Below are 25,541 nucleotides of genomic sequence, written 5' to 3'. Positions count from 1 at the left end.
GGTCTACTCAACCCCTGACTTCCAGAGTAGCCACGTCCGAATTATTATTTCAGTTGCATCTCTCTTTGTGTTTCAGTTTTCTAATACTAAATATTCTTTTCAAGGGTAAATTCATTAGAATCCACTTTGGTACTACGGGGAAGCTGGCATCTGCTGATATAGAAACATGTGAGTAACAGGGCCATTGAAAATCAAAACAGAGAGACAAGTGATTTCATTTGCAGGGATATTTTGCCACCCTTGCTGTGCATGAAGCCTGTTAAAAGGGTAGTCTGCTGCCAGTACTGCCTGTAAGCTAATGCTAGGCTTACCCATAATCCACTGAGTGCTCCCTTTATCTCAATCTCAGACTTGATGGTTCTGTAACACATCCTAGAGAAATTCCTGCCTCAGAAGCAACTATGATTTTTTCCAGGACAAAAACTGGGCTACCTATGGGTTTCCAATACATCTCTGTGGTTTGCTCCTGATCTGAGTTTTGGTAGATGTTTCCAAGGTAGCCCCTCACCACAGAGTGAATCCTAGGTGATCCAAAGAAGGAGAGGATATTAGGGATCAACTAAAATACAGAGGTCATGGATCCTTCATGTGAAAAATATATTTGTTTTAGAGCAGGTATGCTTCAGTTGCTGCTCTTAGACAGTGAGAATCACTGTCCATCTGCAATTGGTCATCAAGTTGAAATCTCATTGGAGCCAAATGTAATGCCCCAAATTTGACCAAAGACGTGAGGTTCATTTACTATCTCAGAAGCATTGATACTTTTTTCTAACTCGATGTCTATTTCCCTCTCCAGATCTTTTAGAAAAGTCCAGAGTTACTTTCCAGCTAAAGGCGGAAAGAAGCTACCATATTTTTTATCAGATCACTTCCAATAAGAAGCCAGATCTAATTGGTAAGAAAGGACTTAAAGTCATAGAGGGAAGTTAATAGTTTTATTAACAATGTCTAATGTAAAACATATGCCCTGAATTCTGTGACCCAGAAATGCTCCTGATCACCACCAACCCATACGACTATGCCTTCGTCAGTCAGGGGGAGATCACAGTGCCCAGCATTGATGACCAAGAAGAGTTGATGGCCACTGATGTAAGTCAAAAACACTAATTTAAAAAATCTATTACATATGGAAATGACAATAGCAAACTACTGTAGGTGTGGTTACCTTAGGATATGTATAAATTCTCTTATAAGTTAGTCTCTTCAGCCCTAACCTTTGTCCTCTCATTTTTCCTGGTAGAGTGCCATTGACATCCTGGGCTTCACTCCTGAAGAGAAAGTGTCCATCTATAAACTCACAGGGGCTGTGATGCATTATGGGAACATGAAATTCAAGCAAAAGCAGCGTGAGGAGCAAGCTGAGCCAGATGGCACAGAAGGTACCAAATGAAACTTTATCTGGGTTTAATGAGAGAATGTAGCAAAAAAAAAAAAAAATCCTATTTTACACTCACATCTCCTTTGTGGCTGGACTTGTGACTTGTGAAGGGCATATACACATTTACACACACTGCATGCTTTCCTCACCCCCTCCCTTCCTTACATCTCCATGTCTCCATCATTTCCATCCAGCCCAAATAAGTCACAAACAAACCCCAATAGCCACTTATAAGCACGAACTATGAGATAGAATGAGGTATAATAGTGCTCCTGGTAGGCCTTGGCAATGAAGGTGGGTATATGAGATAACTGTAGACTGCTCTATTTCAGCACTAGATAGGAAGACCCTAGGAAATGACAGCAGAGAATATGCCCAAATACAGGACTGGGGAGAAAGATACCCCTAGAGTCATCTGTAAGCATGTGTGTATTGTCTGTATATAAATCCATAGACAATATAGACAGCAAGTAAGATTTAAAAAAAGGAATTGAGAAAAAAGATCATATAGTCTACATATGGAAAGAACACGCAATATACAGGATCTACCCCACAAAGATAGTTATCGCTCTTTAAAGCCTTTCCTGACCACCTCGAATTGACATTCTTTCTTCCTCCTCTAAATGTTTCAGCAGTTACTGGTGTACCTGACATGTGGCATTTATTTACATTATAGTCACCGACAGAATTTTAGAAAGGGACTCTGTAGGGATCACCCAGTAAAATTTAATCTCCACATTTTTACATAAAGAAATTAATCCAGCAAAATTTAATAGGGAGGTGAAAAACTAAGATAAGAATCATAATATTCTGACTTTTACCCTCTCTAACAGTGAATATTTATCTTATCCTTCCAACTACACCTAATGTGTCTTAAAAACAGGGACTATGGCTTTTACTTATAAAAAACTGCAAGACGGCAATAAATACTACATATGTTTACGGTTGATAAAAAATTTCTTAAAAACTACTTGTAATAAATCACTAAAGGTCAGTATAACCAATCAAACATTTACTGGCAACCACATGCTCTAAGGTTAGAGAACCTCATTTGGCCTTTTATAGAATTATTTAAGCTTTTTATTTAAATAATAAATTGAATTGGAGAAAAATGGAAAGATTAGGTAAAAGAGAATATCCTTCATGAAACAACATGTCCTGAACTGTGTCTCTGCAGTCGCTGACAAGGCAGCCTATCTCCAGAGTCTGAACTCTGCAGACCTACTCAAAGCCCTCTGCTACCCTAGGGTCAAGGTTGGCAATGAGTATGTCACCAAAGGCCAGACTGTGCAGCAGGTAAGTGCATGACCTCAATGAATCACACACATCTCAAGCCTTCATGGCATGTCTTTAACAACACCAACGAACATTACTCTATCTGTGAAGGTGTACAATGCGGTGGGTGCCCTGGCCAAAGCCGTCTACGAGAAGATGTTCCTGTGGATGGTCACCCGCATCAACCAGCAGCTGGACACCAAGCAGCCCAGGCAGTACTTCATCGGGGTCTTGGACATTGCTGGCTTTGAAATCTTTGATGTGAGTTATCTTAACAAGAATTAAGAAGGAGGCAATTGTGGGCTTTGATATATTAGGTATTATCATTATTCATCCACATTTATAGTGTCCATATTACTTGCTCCAACACTGCACCTAGAACAAAGGTTATCTCCAAAACAGGAGGTAACATAATGTACTACTAATAATAGCTAACACTCACTGGGCCAGCAGTGTACACTAGGGACTTCAAAACGTTACCTTATTTAATCCTCAAAACAACCCAAGGAGTAGCTAATATTCCCCCAACTTATATAGAAGAAACTGAGATGCAGGGAAATCAAAACACTAGCTAAAGATCCCACAGGTGCATAAGACAAATCCAGGACAGCAACCCAGATCTACAGCATTTGATCCATACACAAGGCTTCTTCACAGAGGAGAAAAGGCCCAAAGGTAGAAGCCTAGAGACAGATGATAGTCTGTCTCTCCTCTTCCAGATTCATCTTACATAAACTATTTGACCTCCAGGGCATCAGGTCACCATCTATAAAATAAAGGAGTAAATTATTACAAAGACTTTTTTGGATCTTCAACTGCTATACTATATCAGGTCCCTCCTTTCACATACCTGACAAGGGGGATTTGCTAAATGTCTGATATAAATAGAAGAGAAATTACCCTAATGATTTCACTTTATACACCAAGACCTTTATATTAAAGGTCTTAAGATCAGCTTTCCTTAATAATGTAACAGCCAAAGGTGAAAATGTGAACTTTTTTTTGAACTGGAGAATGGGAGTGGTGAAAGAAGTGAGGCTTTCCAATCAACTCCTTTTTCTTTTACCTTTGAATCGAAACCACAACACAGGACCATGGTTGAACTTTTAAAGTATATTCTTGCCCATGCAATCTTAGAGGAGAAAAGGTAAATTCTACCAGAACTTTTGTTCTAACATTGATATCTGGGACCCTCAACAATGCCTGGAATTCATGAGAAAGGCTCATGTGAATAATGATTTTTTTTTTTTGAGACAGGATCTCACCCAGCTGCCCAGGCTGGAGTGCAGTGGCACAATCTCGGCTCACTGCAACCTCCACCTCCAGGGTTCAAGCAATTTTCCTGCCTCAGCCTCCCGAGTAGCTGGGACTACAGGTGCACGCCACCACACCCAGCTAATTTTTTGTATTTTCAGTAGAGACAGGGTTTCACCATGTTGGCCAGGATGGTCTCAATCTCTTGACCTCATGATCCACCCACCCCGGCCTCCCAACGTGCTGGGATTACAGGTGTGAGCCACCACACGCAGCCAATGATCATTTTTTGAAGGGACAACAGTTAGTTTTAATTGTATCTCATTACTACATTCCACATTTTTTCAATAAAAGAATTTTTTCAGTAATGAATTTTACTACTATAAAAACTCATTTGATGTTGGAAATTTCTACTATTTTGTGTAGTTTAACAGCCTGGAGCAGCTGTGCATCAACTTCACCAACGAGAAACTACAACAGTTTTTCAATCACCACATGTTCGTGCTGGAGCAGGAGGAGTACAAGAAGGAAGGCATCGAGTGGACGTTCATTGACTTTGGGATGGACCTGGCTGCCTGCATTGAGCTCATTGAGAAGGTCGGTTTGGTTTCCAAAGAAGGGCAGACTGTGAGGATCACTTTCCAGAAATCTTAAGCAATTCCAGAAAGTATTACTGTAATCTCAAATGGTTTGTGATCTGAACAAATTGGAAAATTACTATTTAGAAATTACTTCCTCTTTTCAACTTTTACATAAGAAAGATCTGACAGTGTTTACTTTTATTCTGTTCTAACCATTCTTATTCTGATACTGGATCAAATCCAACTTTCACACAGCACTGAAAACTATTTGAGATGTTCTGCTTTACTACAACTACTATCCTCATTAGTTCTTGATCTATCTCCATTATGATCCATGATGTCAACAATAAAAATATTTTTCTATATAAAAATTAATGCACACATGACAGTTAGTGCTTTCATGAAAGCTAATCTGTTCAAAGTCAAGAAGTCAAACTGCATATGCTACTTCATAATCTATTTTATTTATTCATTTATTTATTGAGACAGGGCCTCACTCTGTCGCCCAGGCTGAAGTGCAGTGGTGCAATCACAGCTCACTGAAGCCTCAACCCTGAGGCTCAAGCAATCCTCTCACCTCAGCCTCCCGAGTAGCTGGGACCACAGGCACGTGCCACTATGCCTGGCTAATTTTTGTATTCTTTGTAGAGACGGTGTTTTGCCATGTTGCCTAAGCTGGTCTTGAACTCCTGAGTTCAAGTGATCCCCTGTCTTGGCCTCCCAAAGTGTTGGGATTACAGGCGTGAGCCACTGTGGTCGGCCTATAATCTATTTTAAAGAAATTAAATACCCAAAATATCTTAAATAAAATTTGGTTGTTTATACTGTTTACTGCATAGCGTCAACATCATAAGTCAGTAAGCTCTTTTCATAGTGAAGAAAAACTCTGACAATAGATTTATTCACTGAATAGGAAAAAGGTGTGATAATACATAACATTTTAACATGCGGTGTTGAGGAAGTTTGTATCCAGCTATTCTTTTAATTGAAAGTAATGCTACAGATTGAATGTGAGAAGAATAGTGGAAAAGTCATTCTAGTGATAACAAGGGACTTCTTCAAGCTGTGACCCTGGTTTATTTCATATATATATTTAATTGGGGTGTTCATAATTCAATCAAATGACAGCCACCATGTCTATCTTTTCAGAGAAGTTAGGTTGACACCAATGTTACTTTTCTGAATTCAGCCACTAGGCATCTTCTCCATCCTGGAAGAGGAGTGCATGTTCCCTAAGGCAACGGACACCTCCTTCAAGAACAAGCTGTATGACCAGCACCTGGGCAAGTCTGCCAACTTCCAGAAGCCCAAGGTGGTCAAAGGCAAGGCCGAGGCCCACTTCTCTCTGATTCACTATGCTGGCACTGTGGACTACAACATTACTGGCTGGCTGGACAAAAATAAAGACCCCCTGAATGACACTGTGGTTGGGCTGTACCAGAAGTCTGCAATGAAGACGCTAGCCAGTCTGTTTTCCACATACGCTAGTGCTGAAGCAGGTACTTTCTGTGTCCTTAATCTAAACTAAATCCATTCTCACATAATGTTATAATACATGTTCATATAAGCCTCTGGTATTCTATTCTTATTGATGGGTTTTCTTTTTACCTCAGACAGCAGCGCGAAGAAAGGTGCTAAGAAAAAGGGCTCTTCTTTCCAGACTGTGTCTGCCCTTTTCAGGGTAAAGTACAAATTTAATCTGAAATATCTACTCAGTTTCTATGAATTATCATAATTAAGGATTTAGAAAAAATTATGAGGCAATAAAATGTTAATAGGAATCACTTCAAATATCAGCTCTCGTCAGAGTATAGCCAAAGAAATACTACTCCTGTAGGAAAGGATGCTTTACCCATTATTCCTTATTATGATTATCTAATGTATTCAGGATTGCCAAAATGTCCTTAGAAATTTTCTCATTATATAATGAGGCTGATTTCTAAAGAAGTATAGCTAAACTTCAAAGCTGTCCCCGTGGAAGGCCATATTCTTATTCCACTTTGAATGTTGCCCTTTGAAAATGTTCCTGAGTTCCTCTTTGAGAATGAGCCTCAGATACACTCTTTATGACATCTTTCACCAAAACATATCTTTGTCCTCTGAGGTGAATTTAATTTTTCATTACAGCTGAAAATCATCTAAAGCCAAGCCCAGTGACTTAAATGGATCATTAATATACGAAATATCTCTTGAGATTAAAGAATAATAATTTCACTACAAAGTAATGTCATTTTCCTATGTAGCTTAAAAACTGGTTCTTATATATGGACTAATAATGGCTTTTTAATCAAAATGTGTATGGCTAAGTCTCATTCCTTATAAAACTAAAATACAGACATGACATACAACCTATGATCTAAACAAGAAAACTACTCTTGTTCTTTTTCTTTCTCACAACCAATTTGCATTATCTTACCAAACAGACTTTTGTTTTATCAACTTGTTTTCATACATGTTTTCAAAATTAGGAACTCACATTACTTATTTTCTTCATTTCCTAATGGTTAACTGAGATGTGGAAAAAAAAATCTGCCTTCTTGGCCGGGCACGGTGGCTCACACCTATACTCCCAGCACTTTGGGAGGCCGAGGCGGGCAGATCACGAGGTCAGGAATTCAACACCAGCCTGGCCAATATGGTGAAACCCCATCTTTACTAAAAATATAAAAATTAGCCGGGCGTAGTGGTGCGCGCTGTAGTCCCAGCTACTCGGGAGGCTGAGGCAGAAGAATCACTTGCACCCAGGAGGCAGAGGTTGCAGTGGACCGAGATTGCACCACTGTACTCCAGCCTGGGCAACAGAGTGAGATTCTGTCAAAAAAGAAAAAAAAATCTGCCTTCTTAAGAGTATATCTAGTCTCAGGTACCCAACACCCACCAAGCCAAGGTTACATAGTTTCATTATTTTATTTTATTTTTTTAATTTTTTTTTTTTCGAGACAGAGTCTTGCTCTGTCACCCAGGCTGTAGCGTAGTGACACGATCTCAGCTCACTGCAAACTCCGCCTCCTGGGTTCAAGTAATTCTCCTGCCTCGGCCTCCCGAGTAGCTGGTATTACAGGCACCCGTCACCACACCTGGATAATTTTTGTATTTTTAGTAGAGATAGGGTTTCACTATGTTGCCCAGGCTGGTCTCAAACTCCTGACCTTGTGATCCGCTTGCTTCAGCCTCCCAAGGTGCTGGGATTACAGGCGTGAGCCACCATGCCTGGCCAGTTTCACAATTTTAGACTCTTCAAAAACCAAAACAAAACAAGAGGTTAAGAGGTCCCAGGGAATATTACACTCAAGGAAGGAAAGGCAAAAGTTAGGACAATTGCTAACTTAGGTTACCACTGTAAACTGCTACTGTGAAAATTATTAGCACTGAGAGAGATGAAAGAGACCTCACAAACAATCTCAACTATTCTCAGATAATGCCCAGAGAAACAAAAGGGATTTTATACAGTCAGGCAGCTCATTAGTGGCATAGCAAAGCCATCATGTTTTGTCTTGTGATTCTTGGCTGAGAACCCTTCCTTGTACATCACAAGGTTACTGAATTGCAATTTGTTTATGAGACAGATCCCTGGTGTTACAAAGGAATACCTTGGAGGTGTGCATTCCTTCCAAGCACTTTGGCCTTTTTGTTATTTGGCAGGCTAGAACTCTTGAGACCCTCAAAATACAGAACAATTGAAGCCTCACAGATGCATGCCTAGTAGTTAAAGGACTGTCTAGGTTCATTCCACATAATTACAAAAAACAACCTGAAACAGAACTTTTTCATCAAGTCCTTTCTGTCTGGTTTTCTAGGAAAATTTAAATAAATTGATGACGAATCTGAGGAGCACACACCCTCACTTCGTACGGTGTATCATTCCCAATGAAACCAAAACTCCTGGTAAGACACAGAGAGTGAAATAATCAAACAAGCACAGGTTTGAAAATTAAATGCCCAGTAATAAGTACTGTTCTATATTTTTAGGGGCAATGGAACATGAACTTGTGTTGCACCAGCTGAGGTGTAATGGTGTGCTGGAAGGCATCCGCATCTGTAGGAAAGGATTCCCAAGCAGAATCTTATATGGCGATTTCAAACAAAGGTCAGTCATCTTTGTTGTATTTCATTAACACTGTGAATTAGTATATATTAAAAAATTAAGAAGTCGAATAATATAGTCTTGTGGTAGTAGGATAATACAACAGGTTAGAAGGATAGCAGGAAGCAGGCATGCAACAGAAAATCATATTGTTTTACTATCTGTCCTTAAACGGCAGTTGGATTTTCTACTTTTATTTCTACTCTCAGATGTTTGTTGATATTTCTTTTTGGTGTCACTTTGTTAGCATGTGGTCACATTTTCCTAACCATTCTTTCTTTCTTTAACTGAGCAGATACAAGGTTTTAAATGCAAGTGCTATTCCAGAGGGACAGTTCATTGACAGTAAGAAGGCTTCTGAGAAACTTCTTGCATCTATTGATATTGATCATACTCAATATAAATTTGGACATACCAAGGTATATCGTTATTTATTTACACCTGATCCAGGTACCTTCTGCCATTTCTGCATCGCCTGCAGTATGGAGATGATTTGTGACTCTCTCTTTCTCCAGGTTTTCTTCAAAGCTGGACTTCTGGGTCTTCTGGAAGAAATGAGAGATGAAAAATTAGCCCAAATTATAACAAGAACACAAGCTGTCTGTAGGGGATTCCTAATGAGGGTAGAATATCAGAAGATGTTGCAAAGGAGGTAACAATCATTCAGAATATCAGAATTATAAGGTCCCTTAAGGACTATCAATCAGTCTTCTTCATTCATTAATTCTTTCATTTGGTGGCTAATAGTTCCTCTCACCCAATTCAGAACTCACTCCTACAACACAGCAGCCTTTGCTTCAGCTCTCACACTTGGATTCCCTTCAAAACTTCTCTCCTACCTCCAGCCATCTCACATACAGCCACAGGAATAGTTTGCAGTAAGCAGTATTTTCATCAAGCCAGTTGCTTGCCTGCCTGTCAGGGCCCTCTCTATTCCCCACCTCATCTATCATTTCCAACCACATAGCCTTTTCCAGCCAGGCTAAACAATTTGCTTATCTACTATTCTCTCATTTGCTTATCTTCTTATCTCATCTCTCCCCTCATCCTAATTTATCTATTTACCAATTTAAAACTTTAATTTCCCCTTTCTGTAACTAATCTCACCCAGTTAATCTACCCAACACTACTGCATTCCCTCTACTTACACACACACTGTGCATTCATTTTTCTCATCTGTAATCATTTAGGCCTGCACTGGAAGTGTTCCTGAGTCTTTCCCATGTGTGAACATTATGGTTTGTGTCAAGGTATCTGCTTTCACACAGTTATAAGTCTTAAAAACTGGACCTATAGAGATAGAATTTACATTTTAACAAGCTTGAAGAAACATACACATTGCTACAAGGTAGTCAAACCTAGCCAGTCTATGGCTATAGTTTGCAGTAGGGGTACCTTTTATTACTATTTTTCACTTTATTTCAATAAAATAAATTTTAGAGCTCAACAGATGCTGAATGCCTCACAAATATTAACAATCCAATTAATCAGTTAAGACTGAGGCACTTGAAAGAATTTGAGATAAGCCAGTGTATTATCTGAAGAAGCTAGCAAAAAAAGTTTATAGAGTGGATAATTCACTGTTGTTCAAAATAAGAGGAGCAACTTCAAGGAAGAGAAGACAAATCATTCGCTCAGTTTAGGTGGGCCATTCAGAAGGCAACCTATGTCATTTCACAGTTCTCATCCATATGCCCACAGACAGGCAGCACAATCAACATGCAATCACCATGCCCACTAATCAAATCACTAACTCAAATCACTAACTCAAATCACTAATACTGTCATATGTCAAATGGTATGTGCTGATCATACATTCAAAATATTCACCCCTACAGTCACTCTCTTTGCTAGTTTGACAGGGATTGAGAACACAGAAGATTTGCTCAATATGAACAGCACTCATATTAGCAAAGTGGTTATACTGAGGGCTACTGACCGTGAGTGTGAGCATAAGAATGTGTGTACACGTGTGTGTGTGTGTGTAAAGCCTGCATATAATATATAGAGAATGTGACATATTTATTTGTGAGGGGCATTCATTAAAAGGGAAATTTGTGTGTGATAAGTAACAATAACATTGGCTCTAACGGATCAGTCTACACTGATATTTTCACGTCATCGCAGAGAAGCACTTTTCTGCATCCAGTATAATGTCCGTGCCTTCATGAACGTCAAGCACTGGCCCTGGATGAAACTCTTCTTCAAGATCAAGCCCCTCCTCAAGAGTGCAGAGACTGAGAAAGAGATGGCCACCATGAAGGAAGACTTCCAGAAAACCAAAGATGAACTCGCCAAGTCAGAGGCAAAAAGGAAGGAGCTAGAGGAAAAAATGGTCACTCTCTTAAAAGAGAAAAATGACCTGCAACTCCAGGTTCAATCTGTGAGTACTCCATATTCTGAATGCACCATGTTACTGAAGCTTTTTTGAAATACACATATACTTTGGATTTATAAATGATCTCTACTTGAAAAAAAATCTCAAGTTGCTGTTTTTAATACCTCATTTATCTTTTAATATTCTATGGGGAAGAAAAGGCACAATTATTTCCAAGTTACAATGGGAAAAGGAAAGACTGAAGAATTTGTTTAATAATATCACAAAATTTAACAGCCATGAAGGAAGTAGCTTATAGCCAATCCCCCAAGTCTCAGTCAAATATTTTACCCCTTTGCCTGGGCTACTTTAGCCCAGCATTAAAAGTATAGCCCTATTTTCTAAATGCAAGTCTATGAGATTGTATTTAAATTCAAACATTTCTTTCTGTATCTCCTTTCCCCAAGCCCCAAGATTTAGCTCAATAAATCTATCTGTATTTAATGGAACTGAACTACTAGCATGTCAGGCAGAGAAATGTGTCCTCCTGATTCTTCCTCTGATACAAATTTCTAGTTCCTAGCGTCTGTTTATTGGTGCAGGAAGGAGGGGCAGTTGGAGTGGGGACTAGGTTTGGCATGAGCACTTTGGTCAAAGGTAACCTCCCATTTCCTTGGTTCAACAAATCTAACAGTATCATAAACTAACCTGTGAAAAGGATAGTTTTCCTACTTTTTTTCAGCAACTTTCAATTTTTCCTTCTGATACCTTCATTTATAAGAATGTTACTTTTTTCCAAAAGCACAGGACCGTAGCCTCTCTATCTTACCATCTTTTCACAGTTATCATTAGTCAGTGAGTAAATATGTATTGAGTATATCACTATTAAAAATAAATACATTAAGCAGTAAAGCTCAAAAAAAGAAAAAAGAAAAGAATCCCCCAATAAGTTCCCATTATATTCCATTTAAACGTTTTTTAAAACTCAAGAACAAAACAAACACTGGGAAGTTAAAAAATATTCCCCAGGCCAAGGTAACCTAATAAATTAGACTGGATTGATTTTTATTTGAATCCTTTCGTTAGTCACTTATAAAAACTTTATTGAGCTATAAGTTTCTGAGAATTACACTTTCTCATATATTCTAAAATTCATTTTGATAATTATGGGGGGAGGGGAGACGGTCACAAACGGGATGGACAAAGCAAATGTGGCATAACTTAGCAACTGGTGAATCTAGGTTCATAACATATCACTGTTCATTCTATTTTTTTTTTCCTAACTTGACATATGGGCTTGAACATTTTCAAAATTTCAGGGGCTCAACATAGACTTCCCACATTAACCAGATTTAGAAGGGAATAGGAAAACAAAAGCAAACAAAAACGCAAAAACAGAAAGGACTAAGACCAGTTCATCAGTCTTTCCTTAACTAGAACTGTCCTGGGCAGAAGAACCTCTAGCCTAGTCAATGGTACAACTCTCTGAAAATTATGTTGCAGTTTAGGCCTATTGCCCATGTTGTGTATAAAAATAAAACAATGAAACCACAAAACTTTAAGAACATTTTTGTTACACTGGGGAAATCTGAATATAGACTATATATTAGATAATATTATTGTATCATGATAATATTTTCATTTGTAATAACAGTATTGTAGTTATATAGGAGAATGTTCATGTTCTTAGGAGAGAAATGCTAAAATATGATATCTGCCATTTACTTTCAAATGATTTAGGAGAGAGTGTGTGGGTGTGTGTGCACACGCACATGTGCATATATATGTGTCTATGTGTGTGTTTAGAAAGAGAAAAAACAGTACAATGTTAAAAATATGAGGATTTAGGTAAATGGTATATGGCAATTTATTGTATTATTCATACATCTATTTGGTAAGTTTAACAGTTTTCAAAATAAAAGTTGGGGTAAAAGTTCCAAAAAATAAAATTCATCTTAAGATTAATGGGTAATTCTTTAAATAGAAATGTAAATTTTGAACAATTATAGCACTGTATGAACTATCAGGAAGGTTTTAGTGTATTAAAAAATATGACATGGAAATGTATTTAAGTTATTTTTCTTCTTTTTCTTGTTTCAATACAGCCTAGCAATTAGTGGTTTGAGGGGGACGGGGAATGATCAAAACCAAAACTAATCAATTTAACTAAATCAAAATCTTTAAATATTACAGCTGAAAAGCTCTTGGCAATCATTTATTCCAACCCCCCTTTATATATATAATATAACATATATATATAGTTGAGAATAAAAGGAATAAAGCAATCTGCCCAAAGTCATACATATGCAAGCAATATTGGGACAAGAACCCAGGCTTCCTTTTGCCCGATTTAGAGGTCTTTCCACTCTTCTACAAATTATTTTTTAAATAGTCAATAGCTCCAATCCAATAACTTTGCAAACTAGTTTGCTTCTAAAGCTATAGTCTCACTTCCAATAAGCTGCATTTCTCCAGACCATGTAATAATGTTCGATTAAATTAAATTTATATTCATACTGAAAAATTCAACAGAATTCAATAAAACTATTATTTTTGTGCAAAAAAAAAGTTTCAAAATAAGTAACAGACTCTAAGTATCTGAATGCATCTCTCCATAGGAAGCAGATAGCTTGGCTGATGCAGAGGAAAGGTGTGAGCAACTGATTAAAAACAAAATCCAACTTGAGGCCAAAATCAAAGAGGTGACTGAAAGAGCTGAGGAGGAGGAAGAGATCAATGCTGAGCTGACAGCCAAGAAGAGGAAACTGGAGGATGAATGTTCAGAACTCAAGAAAGACATTGATGACCTTGAGCTGACACTGGCCAAGGTTGAGAAGGAGAAACATGCCACAGAGAACAAGGTATCAGTCATATTCTACAATACTGTATAGAGGTTCTGCCACCAACTAAATTGCTTTATAGGAGAAATAATCTCTTTCTTAACCTTTGTAGGTGAAAAATCTTACAGAAGAGATGGCAGGCCTGGATGAAATCATTGCAAAACTGTCCAAGGAGAAGAAGGCTCTCCAAGAGACCCACCAGCAGACCCTAGATGACCTGCAGGCAGAGGAGGACAAAGTAAACATCCTGACCAAAGCTAAAACCAAGCTAGAACAGCAAGTGGATGATGTAAGCACATTTTAAATATCCCTTTGAAAGATTTTTAAAAATATATATACTTTCAATTTTTACCATATTTACTTTCTTATTAGCTTGAAGGGTCTCTGGAACAAGAAAAGAAGCTTCGAATGGATCTAGAAAGAGCAAAGCGGAAACTGGAGGGTGACCTCAAATTGGCCCAAGAATCCACAATGGATATAGAAAATGACAAACAGCAACTTGATGAAAAGCTTAAAAAGTAGGAGCCCTTTAGAAAAAAACTTCTATGTAATATCATCTTTCAATTCATATGAGTATTAATACGTCTTGCTCTTCTGTCTAAAGGAAAGAATTTGAAATTAGCAATTTGATAAGCAAAATTGAAGATGAGCAAGCTGTAGAAATTCAACTACAGAAGAAGATCAAAGAGTTGCAGGTGAGTCATCTCACCTCTATTTTTTCTGCACACCAAAAAAACAATGAAGTTGAGATGAGTTTATGTTTATGTGCTTCTTTCGTTCCCAGGCCCGCATTGAGGAGCTGGAGGAGGAAATCGAGGCAGAGCGGGCCTCCCGAGCCAAAGCAGAGAAGCAGCGCTCTGACCTCTCCCGGGAACTGGAGGAGATCAGCGAGAGGCTGGAAGAAGCCGGTGGGGCAACTTCTGCTCAGGTGGAATTGAACAAGAAGCGGGAGGCTGAGTTTCAGAAACTGCGTAGGGACCTGGAGGAGGCCACCCTGCAGCATGAAGCTATGGCGGCTGCTCTTCGGAAGAAGCACGCAGACAGTATGGCTGAGCTTGCGGAGCAGATTGACAACCTGCAGCGGGTCAAACAGAAGCTGGAGAAGGAGAAGAGTGAGCTGAAGATGGAGATTGATGACCTCAGCAGTAACGCAGAGGTCATTTCCAAAGCCAAGGTACCCAATACTGTCTCTAAATGAAGGTAATCATTTGTAAGAACACCCATTGCTCTCTATCACTAAACATTGTTTGCAGGCATTTAACAGCACTACTCAAATATTTTCTAACCTAGTATATCCCACTCTATGGTATTTTTTTAAATGCTGGTTATAATCTATTAAGATTTTTTTTTTTTTTTTTTTTGGGACGGTGTCTCACTCTGTCGCCCAGGCTGGAGTGCAGTGGCGCGATCTCGGCTCACTGCAACCTCCTCCTCCTGGGTTCATGCCATTCTCCTGCCTCAGCCTCCTGAGTAGCTGGGACTACAGGCGCCCGCCACCACGCCTGGCTAATTTTTTGTATTTTTAGTAGAGACGGGGTTTCACCATGTTAGCCAGGATGGTCTCGATCTCCTAACCTTGTGATCCGCCCACCTCAGCCTCCCAAACTGCTGGGATTACAGGCATGAGCCACCGCGCTGGCTTATTAAGATGATTTCAAAATCCACTTTAAGCAAGTGTCAATATCATTGGAATAAATGGTCTCCAACAATGACCAGTTTAGGCACACTATGCACTCACCATGCCTAAATTCTTGCATGTTCCACAGAGTTGATGTCCTAACTTTCTACTCACACTTGACATGAATTTATTTACTCTACAAATATTTTAAGAATCAAGTTTTAACCTTTTTATTGCATTCGATGTCTCATCTTTCATTGCTACATATCCTGTAGGGAAACCTTGAAAAGATGTGCCGCTCTCTAGAAGATCAAGTGAGTGAGCTTAAGACCAAGGAAGAGGAGCAGCAGCGGCTGATCAATGACCTCACAGCACAGAGAGCGCACTTGCAAACAGAAGCGGGTAAAGACATCTTCTCTGGGTCCCAACACCATGGACTACATAAAAAGGATTCTAGGGGTTCTAATAAATAGCAATATTCTCACTTTAGAGAAAGATAAACAAATGATCAGAGTTTGCTGAGAAGGTCAAAAAGGAAAGAAAGCAAAACTGAGCAGACAAGTTTACTTACAACACTTCTATGGCAATGCTGCTTTTAAATCTCCAGTTCTAACCAGTGCTAAAAAAATACTTAGAGGCAGATGAAGTGTAGATTAAACACATCACACACAAACAGACACACACACACACACACACACAGGTTGAGTATCCCTAATCTGAAAATCAAAAATCTGAAATGCTCCAAAATTCAAAACTGAGGGCTGATATGATGTCCAAAGGAAATGCTCACTGCAGCACTTCAGATTTTAGATTTTCAGATTAGGGATGCTGAACTGGTAAATGTAATGCAAATATTCTAAAATCAAACAAAAATCTGAAATCTGAAACACTTCTGGTCCCAAGCATTTCAGGTAAGGTATATCAACTTGTGTAAATATATATATATATATATATATACACACACACATATATACATATATACACACACACACATATATATATAAATATAAAAGGTTTAGGCTTATTTTTATGCCAGTAAAAAATTCCCTTATGTCTATTATTCCTAGGTGAATATTCCCGACTATTAGATGAGAAAGATGCTTTAGTCTCTCAGCTTTCAAGGAGCAAGCAAGCATCTACTCAGCAGATTGAAGAGCTGAAACATCAACTAGAGGAAGAAACTAAGGTGAGTTTTGCCAAAGATTTTTTTGACTAACCAAATGTAAACCTGCCCAATTAGGCTCTACTTGGGATGTGTAAGTTAAATATCACTGAATACATGAATTTATGTCACCGAACTGCTACTTCTGCAGGCCAAGAACGCCCTGGCACACGCCCTGCAGTCCTCCCGCCATGACTGTGACCTGCTGCGGGAACAGTATGAGGAGGAGCAGGAAGGCAAAGCTGAGCTGCAGAGGGCGCTGTCCAAGGCCAACAGTGAGGTTGCCCAGTGGAGAACCAAATACGAGACAGACGCCATCCAGCGCACAGAGGAGCTGGAGGAGGCCAAGTATGTGCTGTGAACTCTAGAAGAGGAACTCCCAGAAGCAGCTGTGATATTTATGATGATGATAACATAACAACAGCAAAAGCTAACATTTATTGAGTGCATACTGTGTCAAGTATTTTATATATATGTATGTATGTATGTATATCAGCTTATTTACCTTCATAACAATATTATATTGGTATCATTATTCCAATCCCCATTTTACAGATGAGGAAGTTGAGGCTATAAGTTGTTAACCAACTAACCCAAAGGTATCTGCTTAATAAATGATACAGCTGGGTTTGGAGCCTGTCATTCTGATTCTACAGCCCACCTTCTTAGGCATTGAGTAGAAGACATACCTCTTAAAGCTCACGTTGGAGGCCACCAAACCATACATAATGTTTAGGGTTGGCCTAAATAAAGTGAAGCCTTAGTCTGCATGTAGACAAACGGAGAACTTCAAGTAGGTCTCCTTGGGCATCAAGCCAAAGGTTTTTCTCTACCATAAGGATGTGTACTTGGCACACAACTGAAAATGAACTGAGAATGTGGAGAATTCAGGAGGCAAAAAAAAACCTGCCTTTGTTTAAACTGCATGAATTGTCCTGATTTATATATCAATTTATTTCCCTGGAGAGACTGTCCAAATATAATGATCAGAAGAAACTGGCTATTCTCTAGGGAAAAAAATACATAAAATGGAATGGAAAGTCTGAGAAAGCAAATGAATATGCTCAGTATATTTCTGGCCAGTAAAATATCTAGTTAACCTCAAATCCATATTAGAGTGAGAATGGATATATAAGTCAAACAACAAGATTATCCTGGCTAATAATTTTCCACAGTCATACTCAATCAGAAGTCTTGAAAATCCTGAGTTACTTAGGTAGTAAGGCACATACAATGGCAGCACCAACAGCAGCCTCTAAGAATTCTATAATATTCCAAGGACTTGTTTCCAACTCTTCACCACTTTGGATCTTTCCATACAGTTTACCAATCTAGAAAGCAGTTCTGGCTGCCACCTTTTTGAAAATCATATGCTATTTGCCAGTATAGAAACAGGACTGTGGCCAGGCACAGTGGCTCACACCTGTAATCCCAGCACTTTGGGAAGCCAAGGCGGGCGGATCACCTGAGATCAGGAGTTCAAGACCAGCTTGGCCAACATATAGTGAAACCCTGTCTCTATTTAAAAAAAAAAATACAAAAATTAGCTGGGCGTGGTGGTGCACGCCTGTAATCCTAGCTACTTGGGAAGCTGAGGCAGGAGAATCGCTTGAACCCGGGAGGTTGCAGTGAGCCGAGATCGCACCACTGCACTCCAGCCTGGGCGACAGAGGGAGACTCTGTCTCTCAAAACAGAAACAAAAGAAAAGAAACAGGACTGTGAAAAGGGACCAAGGAGGTTATCACTTTGCTTCTGGTCTTGGCCATTCTCCTGACTGCCTGGCTAACTTTTCAGGAAGAAGTTGGCCCAGCGCCTGCAAGAAGCTGAGGAACATGTAGAAGCTGTGAACGCCAAATGTGCTTCCCTTGAGAAGACGAAGCAGCGGCTCCAGAATGAAGTTGAAGACCTCATGCTTGATGTGGAAAGGTCTAATGCAGCCTGTGCAGCTCTTGATAAGAAGCAAAGGAACTTTGACAAGGTGGCCCAGACTGCTTAAACTTTAAGAGTGTTTTACTTGGTATTCCTTTCTCCTTGGATCAACTCATGATTTATTGCTTTTCAGGTACTATCAGAATGGAAGCAGAAGTATGAGGAAACTCAGGCTGAACTTGAGGCCTCCCAGAAGGAGTCCCGTTCTCTTAGCACTGAGCTGTTCAAAGTGAAGAATGCCTACGAGGAATCCCTGGATCAACTCGAAACACTAAGAAGAGAAAATAAGAACTTGCAACGTGAGTCCTCACAGTCTTCCCTACTCCATATATCCCTGGGAGGACCTTTCCATGTTGCCATCTTTCTGACCATTTCTCTCCTGTCTGTTCAACCACAGAGGAGATTTCTGACCTCACTGAGCAGATTGCAGAGGGAGGAAAGCAAATTCATGAATTGGAGAAAATAAAGAAGCAAGTAGAACAAGAGAAATGTGAAATTCAGGCTGCTTTAGAAGAAGCAGAGGTACATATTACCTTGTATTATGTTATGGAGAAACAAAGACAAACATCAGTTTAAAAAAAAGTGGGGCTACTGATAATTTAAACTTACAGGATCTTTACGAAGGACAACTTGGCAATACTTATCAAAATCCTTAAAAATGTAAATACTCTGACCTATCAATTCTATTTCTAAGATTTTATCACCCAAAAAGTGTCAAATGGAGTAAAGCTTTAAGACAAAGATGTCCAATCTAAGAACAAAAGTAAGCAAATTACAGAACAGTCATATGATGAAATTTTATATAGCCATGAAATATGATTATTTTAGAAAAATATTTTACAGTAGACAGTAATTTTAAAGACACAAATTTGCATAAACAATATAATTTTCATTATGTAAAAATATATAGAAGTAGGAAAAAAGACTAGAAAAAATACACCACATTAAAATGTTTATCTCTTTACTGGGGGAACAACAGCTAGGTTTTCCTTTATGTATTGCCTCCACATTATACAATGCACGTATATTATGTAATCGGAAAAAAATCAACATATTTTAAAACTGATGGTTTCTAGGTCAGGGGCTAGTATATCACACAAGAACATTTTAATTTCTAAAACAGATTGAGAATTTATATTTACTGTACATGAATTTAATTATATAATTTTATTAGTACTAATATGAACAATATTTGTATAGCACAAAGCACCTTTATTGCAGAGCTGCCCTATATAATCTGTCACTAAATAAACAAAATAATGATTTACCTAGAAGATTCCCAGAACTACTGTATTATACTTTGTAAAATTAGACAAACTGATATTGACAAGAGTTTGGCTCACGAAGGAATATACTCCAAATACTCAGGCTCTTCTCCATTATTAATTGATCACTGTTTTGTTAAGGCATCTCTCGAACATGAAGAAGGAAAGATTCTGCGTATCCAGCTTGAGTTAAACCAAGTCAAGTCTGAAGTTGACAGAAAAATTGCAGAAAAAGATGAGGAAATTGACCAGCTGAAGAGAAACCACACTAGAGTCGTGGAGACAATGCAGAGCACGCTGGATGCGGAGATTAGAAGCAGAAATGATGCTCTGAGAGTCAAGAAGAAAATGGAAGGAGATCTGAATGAACTGGAAATCCAGCTGAACCATGCCAATCGCTTAGCTGCAGAGAGTTTAAGGAACTACAGGAACACCCAAGGAATCCTGAAGGTAAATGGGTCCACATTCGCCTCCCAGATGAAGCGGGGAAAGTACCTGTCATCTATTTCCCAAACACCTTGTTAAACCATCCTTTTTTTCTCTTAACAAATTATACAGCTGACCACACAAAGGTAACTGAATTAAATACACATAGAACATACTATTTTTAAGAAAATGTTATGTAGAAGAACAAACAGATGCCTAGGCATTACAGCGTGATATGAAAGAAAGTGAACAGACTTGGGCACCAGACAGGCCTGAGGTTCAGTCTTAGTTTTGTCATTTACTAGCTGCCTGATTTTAAGCAAGTTATTTAACCTCTCAGAACCTCTGTTCTTTCTTCAAAGTAAGAATGAAACTACCCACCTCACCGAGTTACTGTGAAGATCAAATGAAATAACAGATGTCAGGTCCTGGATAGAGCATATGGAAACTGCTCCACAAATGACAGACATTAGCGACTCACACATGACACAATAACCAGTTAATGGCAGAAACAGAACAAGAATCTATGTCTCCTGATAATTCTCTCTTACCCTAAGCAAATGACCTAACCATACTCAGATGCATTCAAACGACAGGCATAGGTCATCTTCTGTTCCTGGCACCAGTAAATCTCCCAGTTCATCTCCTGGGATCTTCAAATCCTCTTCAGAACACTTAAGGCCTTTCTCTGTTTTTCACTTATCAGGAAACCCAGCTCCACCTGGATGATGCTCTCCAGGGCCAGGAGGATCTGAAGGAACAGCTGGCGATCGTGGAGCGCAGAGCCAACCTGCTGCAGGCCGAGATCGAGGAGCTGCGGGCCACTCTGGAACAGACAGAGAGAAGCAGGAAAATCGCAGAACAGGAGCTCCTGGATGCCAGTGAACGTGTCCAGCTCCTCCACACCCAGGTGAGACCCTCACATCAAACAAATTGCTGGTGTACTGGTAGTTGATGCATTCGCATTATAACATGAAAGTACTCAATTTGTATAAATATGTGTATGTAAACAAGGATGGGGATATGCTCAAAAATACTCATTGCCATTATCTTACAGTAATTAGATTATGGGTGCTTTTTTGTTTTTTGGTGTGTGTTCCTGTTTCTTTCTTGGGGTTTCTACCCCTCCCCCCAAAAAAAGCTATTACTTTTTTATTTAAAAATAAGGTTTGGCTATTTACATTATTTTAGAAACCATGAGGTAGAATAATATTGAGTAAAGATACCTGTTGCCTCCAAAATCTGAAAATGTTCCATGCAGTGTTTCTCATCGGTAGCACTTAAGCATTTAGCACTGCTGTGTTCACTGTCCCCATGCCTTATAGCACATTTAGCATTCCTGACTTGCCCAGGCTTTAAATGCAGTAGCACCGCCTAGTCATTTTGACAACCAAAAAAATCTGCCCCTAAACATTTTCAAATACCCATTGAGACAATATTGCTTCTCTCTGAGAAACACTGAGTTGAAATCTTAAGAATATGTTTTCATAAGACAAATTCAGTGCTCTCCAAGGGAACAAATCGTGAAAACTCAGAGAGAATAGATTCCTTCTAAGGAAGAAACTCTCAGTGCCTGCCACTCACAAAATGAATCTATTATTTTCTATTTCCAACCTTCCAGAGAGAGAATAACTAGTGATGTCTGACTGAAATATAATTAAAAGAACAATTAACTAATGTATGCCAATAAGGCATTCTCAAACCTCAGAAGTCCTTATGCATAAATCAGGTGGACACTGGGGAAGTTGGGGGAAAGGAGTTCCTACCTAACAAATAATTAACATTTTCCACTGAACAAATAATTAAAGTTTAGTGAAATGTTGCCAGCAGATCCCCTGCACGAACCAACAAGTAAGACACTTGTAAAATCCCAAGAGGGCAAACTGCAAATTTTGTAAATTTCTACTGACTACTTTTAACAGAATACCAGCCTCATCAACACCAAGAAGAAATTAGAAAACGACGTTTCCCAACTCCAAACTGAAGTGGAAGAAGTAATCCAAGAATCACGCAATGCAGAAGAGAAAGCCAAGAAGGCCATCACTGATGTAAGATGAACATTTGGCTTACTGACACACGTATGCACCTGCTACCATCAAGTATCATTACTTTCTTAATTTATTTCCTAAATAGGCTGCCATGATGGCTGAGGAGCTGAAGAAGGAACAGGACACCAGCGCCCACCTGGAGCGGATGAAGAAGAACCTGGAGCAGACAGTGAAGGATCTGCAGCATCGTCTAGATGAGGCCGAGCAGCTGGCGCTGAAGGGTGGGAAGAAGCAGATCCAGAAACTGGAGGCCAGGGTGGGTGTCTCAATCTTTCTAAATCTGGGAAGAGAAAAAGGGCACTCTCTCTACCCTTCTCTCTTCCTACACAAGACTCCCATCCTGTCCTGGGGTTGGGAACACCCACCCCATGCCTTCAGTAGGTCTTGGGCTAATTAATATCCCCCAAGACTGACTGTGTAAGTATTTTTCTTGGCTACAGGTACGTGAGCTTGAAGGAGAGGTTGAAAATGAACAGAAACGTAATGCAGAGGCTGTTAAAGGTTTACGGAAACATGAGCGACGAGTAAAAGAACTCACCTACCAGGTAAAGGGAATAGCCTTACAGAATATCCAGTCTTCCTGCCCAGAAGGAAATTGAAAACCTTATGACTATTTATTTATATGCCACTCACAAACAAATACGCATTAACTTGGTACATATAAGGAGTAAAGACAGTTGCTTATCACAGACCTATACTAAAACTTAGGGAGGCCTTCAGATTTCTAAAGTTTAGAAAATAGCATGAGAATAAAGAACACAGATTTTAAAGGCAGATAAACTGGGTATTAGTCCTAGTTTGGCCTCTCTTGCTTCTTGAACTTAACACTCTAAACCTCAATTTCTTCACCTGTAAAATACGGATAACTGTCTATTTTCCAGGATAGGGAGGTAAGGACTAGAGAAGATGTGTGCAATTCTCTAATACAGTGCCTGCACACTGGAAACATTTAACAAGGGTGCTACTGTTAATTCTATGAAGAAAATCTCAGAGTTGATCAAGTTTACCCCAGGCCCACCTGCCATCATGCCAAATGATTTTATTTTAGTACCCAGAGTAGCCTTATCTCTTCAGAATGAATGCAGATTATTTGTTTCAAACTTTCAGACTGAAGAAGATCGCAAGAATGTTCTCAGGCTGCAGGACTTAGTAGATAAATTACAGGCAAAGGTGAAATCATACAAGAGACAAGCTGAGGAGGCTGTAAGTATCTTTAAGCCCTTGAGGAAAGAAGGAAATTTCTTTTGCAGTAGAAAGTGTTTTAAAAGAATGCGTCAATAAGGAAGAAGACAAAGTGAAAATCTACCACTCATATTTTAAGAGGGATGATTTTATAAATATGAATTTGTCCCGCCAAATCTAAATTACAGAATAAGACTTCAAAAGATTTATTTTATTTTTTTGAGACAGAGCCTCACTGTGTAGCCCAGGTTGGAATGCAGTGGCGTGATCTTGGCTCACTGCAACCTCTGCCTCCCAAGCTCAAGCGATTCTTATGCCTCAGCCTCTCCAGTAGCTGGGACAACAGGCCTGCGCCACCACACCTGGCTGGTTTTTGTATTTTCAGTACAGACAGGGCTTCACCGTGTTGGCCAGGCTGGTCTCGAACTCCTGGCCTCAAGTGATCCACCCACCTCGGCCTCCCAAAGTGCTGGGATTACAGGCATGGGCCACCACGCCCAGCCAAGATATTTTTATTATTGAGCAATTTGTAAGGGTTGAGGGGGGGCAAGTTCTAAACAGCTCACTTACTTGATAGCTGCAAATGATATACAGTAGAAATTCTAATTAATACCATCATAAATATTCCTCTCCCTCTAGACATAGAAAAAATCAAGTTCTCAAAAGCCAAACATCAATCTTTTACCCCACCTGACTTCTTCACTCGCTACTAGTGTCATCAGTGGGGGCTCCTGCCCCCACATTTGCTGTAGCTAATATAAGAACATGTTAGAAGATTCTGTATCTATACTCTTTCTGGTTATCCCTCCACACTTCCAGACACATGTGATAGGTAGGAAGTAAATAGGAAGGAAGAAAAGGAAAGAAAAAAGGGAGAGGCATAAATGGCAATGAGTCAATTAACAGAGGAGACTTTCTGCCTAGTCCCATCTTTTCCCTTTCTTTATATACTAGAATCAAAATATATACTAAGTGATATTTCCCCAATTATAATTTGGCCTTACGTTTACTTACTGATGTCTATAAGGGTACACAGGTCTCTTCCTCCTTTCCATACAGAACATACATCATAAAAGGATGTATGGGCTTTATATGAGGCTGTCTCCTCCACTTCAAAACTCTCCTTTCATTCTTTAAAGTAAAAACTGTAGTTGAAGTTATCAACTCTGTTTAGATTTGAAGTCGGATATGCTAAATAGACCGTAAGAAGGAAATACCTGATTTGAGGAACTAATCTTGTCTGGTGATAAGTGCAATGAGAACCACACAGTCTAATTCTCACAATTTTATCTCTATTCTTAGGAGGAACAATCCAATGCTAATCTATCTAAATTCCGCAAACTTCAGCACGAGCTGGAGGAGGCCGAGGAACGGGCTGACATTGCTGAGTCCCAGGTCAACAAATTGCGAGTGAAGAGCCGAGAGGTTCACACAAAAGTCAGTGCAGAGTAAACACACCTGCCTGATGCTATCAAGTGGCTGAAGAAAGGCACAAAATGTGCTATTTTTGGTCACTTGCTTTATGACGTTTATTTTCCTCTTAAAGCTGAATAAATAAAAACTACAGTAAATGTGTACTTTCATTTTTTCACTTGCAAAGCTATTCATGCTCACAGTTCTCACCTAGCTAATAATATCTTAATATTATATATGGCTTTGCAGAGCATTCAATGTTTAAACCTTCAGCACCACCCAACAGTCCCTTTCCCACCTCTTCACCCCCCACCAACACACAGACAAATATCTTTTGCTGAGCTTGTTTTTATTATATCTCTCTAGATTGTTACAAATTACTAAGAAAAACACTCCCTGAGGCTGCCCTCCGTATGGGCCCATTCATTTACTCCACAAACGATATTGAGCATCTACTATGTGCATCAATATAATAAATCAATAAATAGTGCCAGCCACTAGTTAAGTTTTGTGTGAACAAAATATAGTTTCTTCTCTCTAGGAGCTTATATTCCACAATGAAAGAAAAGCAATAAATGAATACATAACTATGTAATGAGCCAGATTATAAGTACTAATGGGAAATTAGAACGTAGGAGGGAAGAATTTACTATTTTTTTTTTCCGAGACACAGTCTCACTCAGTCGCCCAGGCTAGAGTGCAGTGGCGCGATCTCCACTCACTGCAAGCTCCACCTCCTGGGTTCACACCATTCTCCTGCCTCAGCCT

General features: G+C 39.2%; 1 protein-coding gene across 1 annotated transcript in view; it reads left to right on the top strand.

The window, feature by feature from the left end:
- MYH8 (myosin heavy chain 8) overlaps positions 1 to 24,941 on the top strand; it is a 29,890-nt gene extending 4,949 nt beyond the window's left edge. Inside the window, exons 7-38 of the mRNA XM_054459133.2 lie at positions 105 to 168; positions 797 to 895; positions 986 to 1,089; positions 1,241 to 1,379; positions 2,556 to 2,674; positions 2,765 to 2,914; positions 4,334 to 4,504; positions 5,678 to 5,987; positions 6,102 to 6,169; positions 8,286 to 8,373; positions 8,458 to 8,575; positions 8,868 to 8,991; positions 9,088 to 9,224; positions 10,700 to 10,955; positions 13,508 to 13,750; positions 13,842 to 14,018; positions 14,102 to 14,247; positions 14,334 to 14,424; positions 14,514 to 14,903; positions 15,623 to 15,749; positions 16,415 to 16,533; positions 16,661 to 16,857; positions 18,305 to 18,488; positions 18,573 to 18,738; positions 18,837 to 18,961; positions 19,846 to 20,154; positions 20,837 to 21,040; positions 22,053 to 22,178; positions 22,264 to 22,434; positions 22,619 to 22,723; positions 23,286 to 23,381; positions 24,663 to 24,941. Of these exons, the coding sequence (XP_054315108.1) occupies positions 105 to 168; positions 797 to 895; positions 986 to 1,089; positions 1,241 to 1,379; positions 2,556 to 2,674; positions 2,765 to 2,914; positions 4,334 to 4,504; positions 5,678 to 5,987; positions 6,102 to 6,169; positions 8,286 to 8,373; positions 8,458 to 8,575; positions 8,868 to 8,991; positions 9,088 to 9,224; positions 10,700 to 10,955; positions 13,508 to 13,750; positions 13,842 to 14,018; positions 14,102 to 14,247; positions 14,334 to 14,424; positions 14,514 to 14,903; positions 15,623 to 15,749; positions 16,415 to 16,533; positions 16,661 to 16,857; positions 18,305 to 18,488; positions 18,573 to 18,738; positions 18,837 to 18,961; positions 19,846 to 20,154; positions 20,837 to 21,040; positions 22,053 to 22,178; positions 22,264 to 22,434; positions 22,619 to 22,723; positions 23,286 to 23,381; positions 24,663 to 24,812 (5,073 nt within the window). The 3' untranslated portion in view covers positions 24,813 to 24,941. The remainder of the gene's footprint in view (positions 1 to 104; positions 169 to 796; positions 896 to 985; positions 1,090 to 1,240; positions 1,380 to 2,555; positions 2,675 to 2,764; positions 2,915 to 4,333; positions 4,505 to 5,677; positions 5,988 to 6,101; positions 6,170 to 8,285; positions 8,374 to 8,457; positions 8,576 to 8,867; positions 8,992 to 9,087; positions 9,225 to 10,699; positions 10,956 to 13,507; positions 13,751 to 13,841; positions 14,019 to 14,101; positions 14,248 to 14,333; positions 14,425 to 14,513; positions 14,904 to 15,622; positions 15,750 to 16,414; positions 16,534 to 16,660; positions 16,858 to 18,304; positions 18,489 to 18,572; positions 18,739 to 18,836; positions 18,962 to 19,845; positions 20,155 to 20,836; positions 21,041 to 22,052; positions 22,179 to 22,263; positions 22,435 to 22,618; positions 22,724 to 23,285; positions 23,382 to 24,662) is intronic.
- Positions 24,942 to 25,541: the final 600 nt, after the last annotated feature.

This window comes from Pongo pygmaeus, chromosome 19, assembly GCF_028885625.2.
Source record: "Pongo pygmaeus isolate AG05252 chromosome 19, NHGRI_mPonPyg2-v2.0_pri, whole genome shotgun sequence".
Classification (NCBI taxonomy): Eukaryota; Metazoa; Chordata; class Mammalia; order Primates; family Hominidae; genus Pongo; species Pongo pygmaeus.
This window is presented reverse-complemented; position numbering and strand designations above follow the sequence as displayed.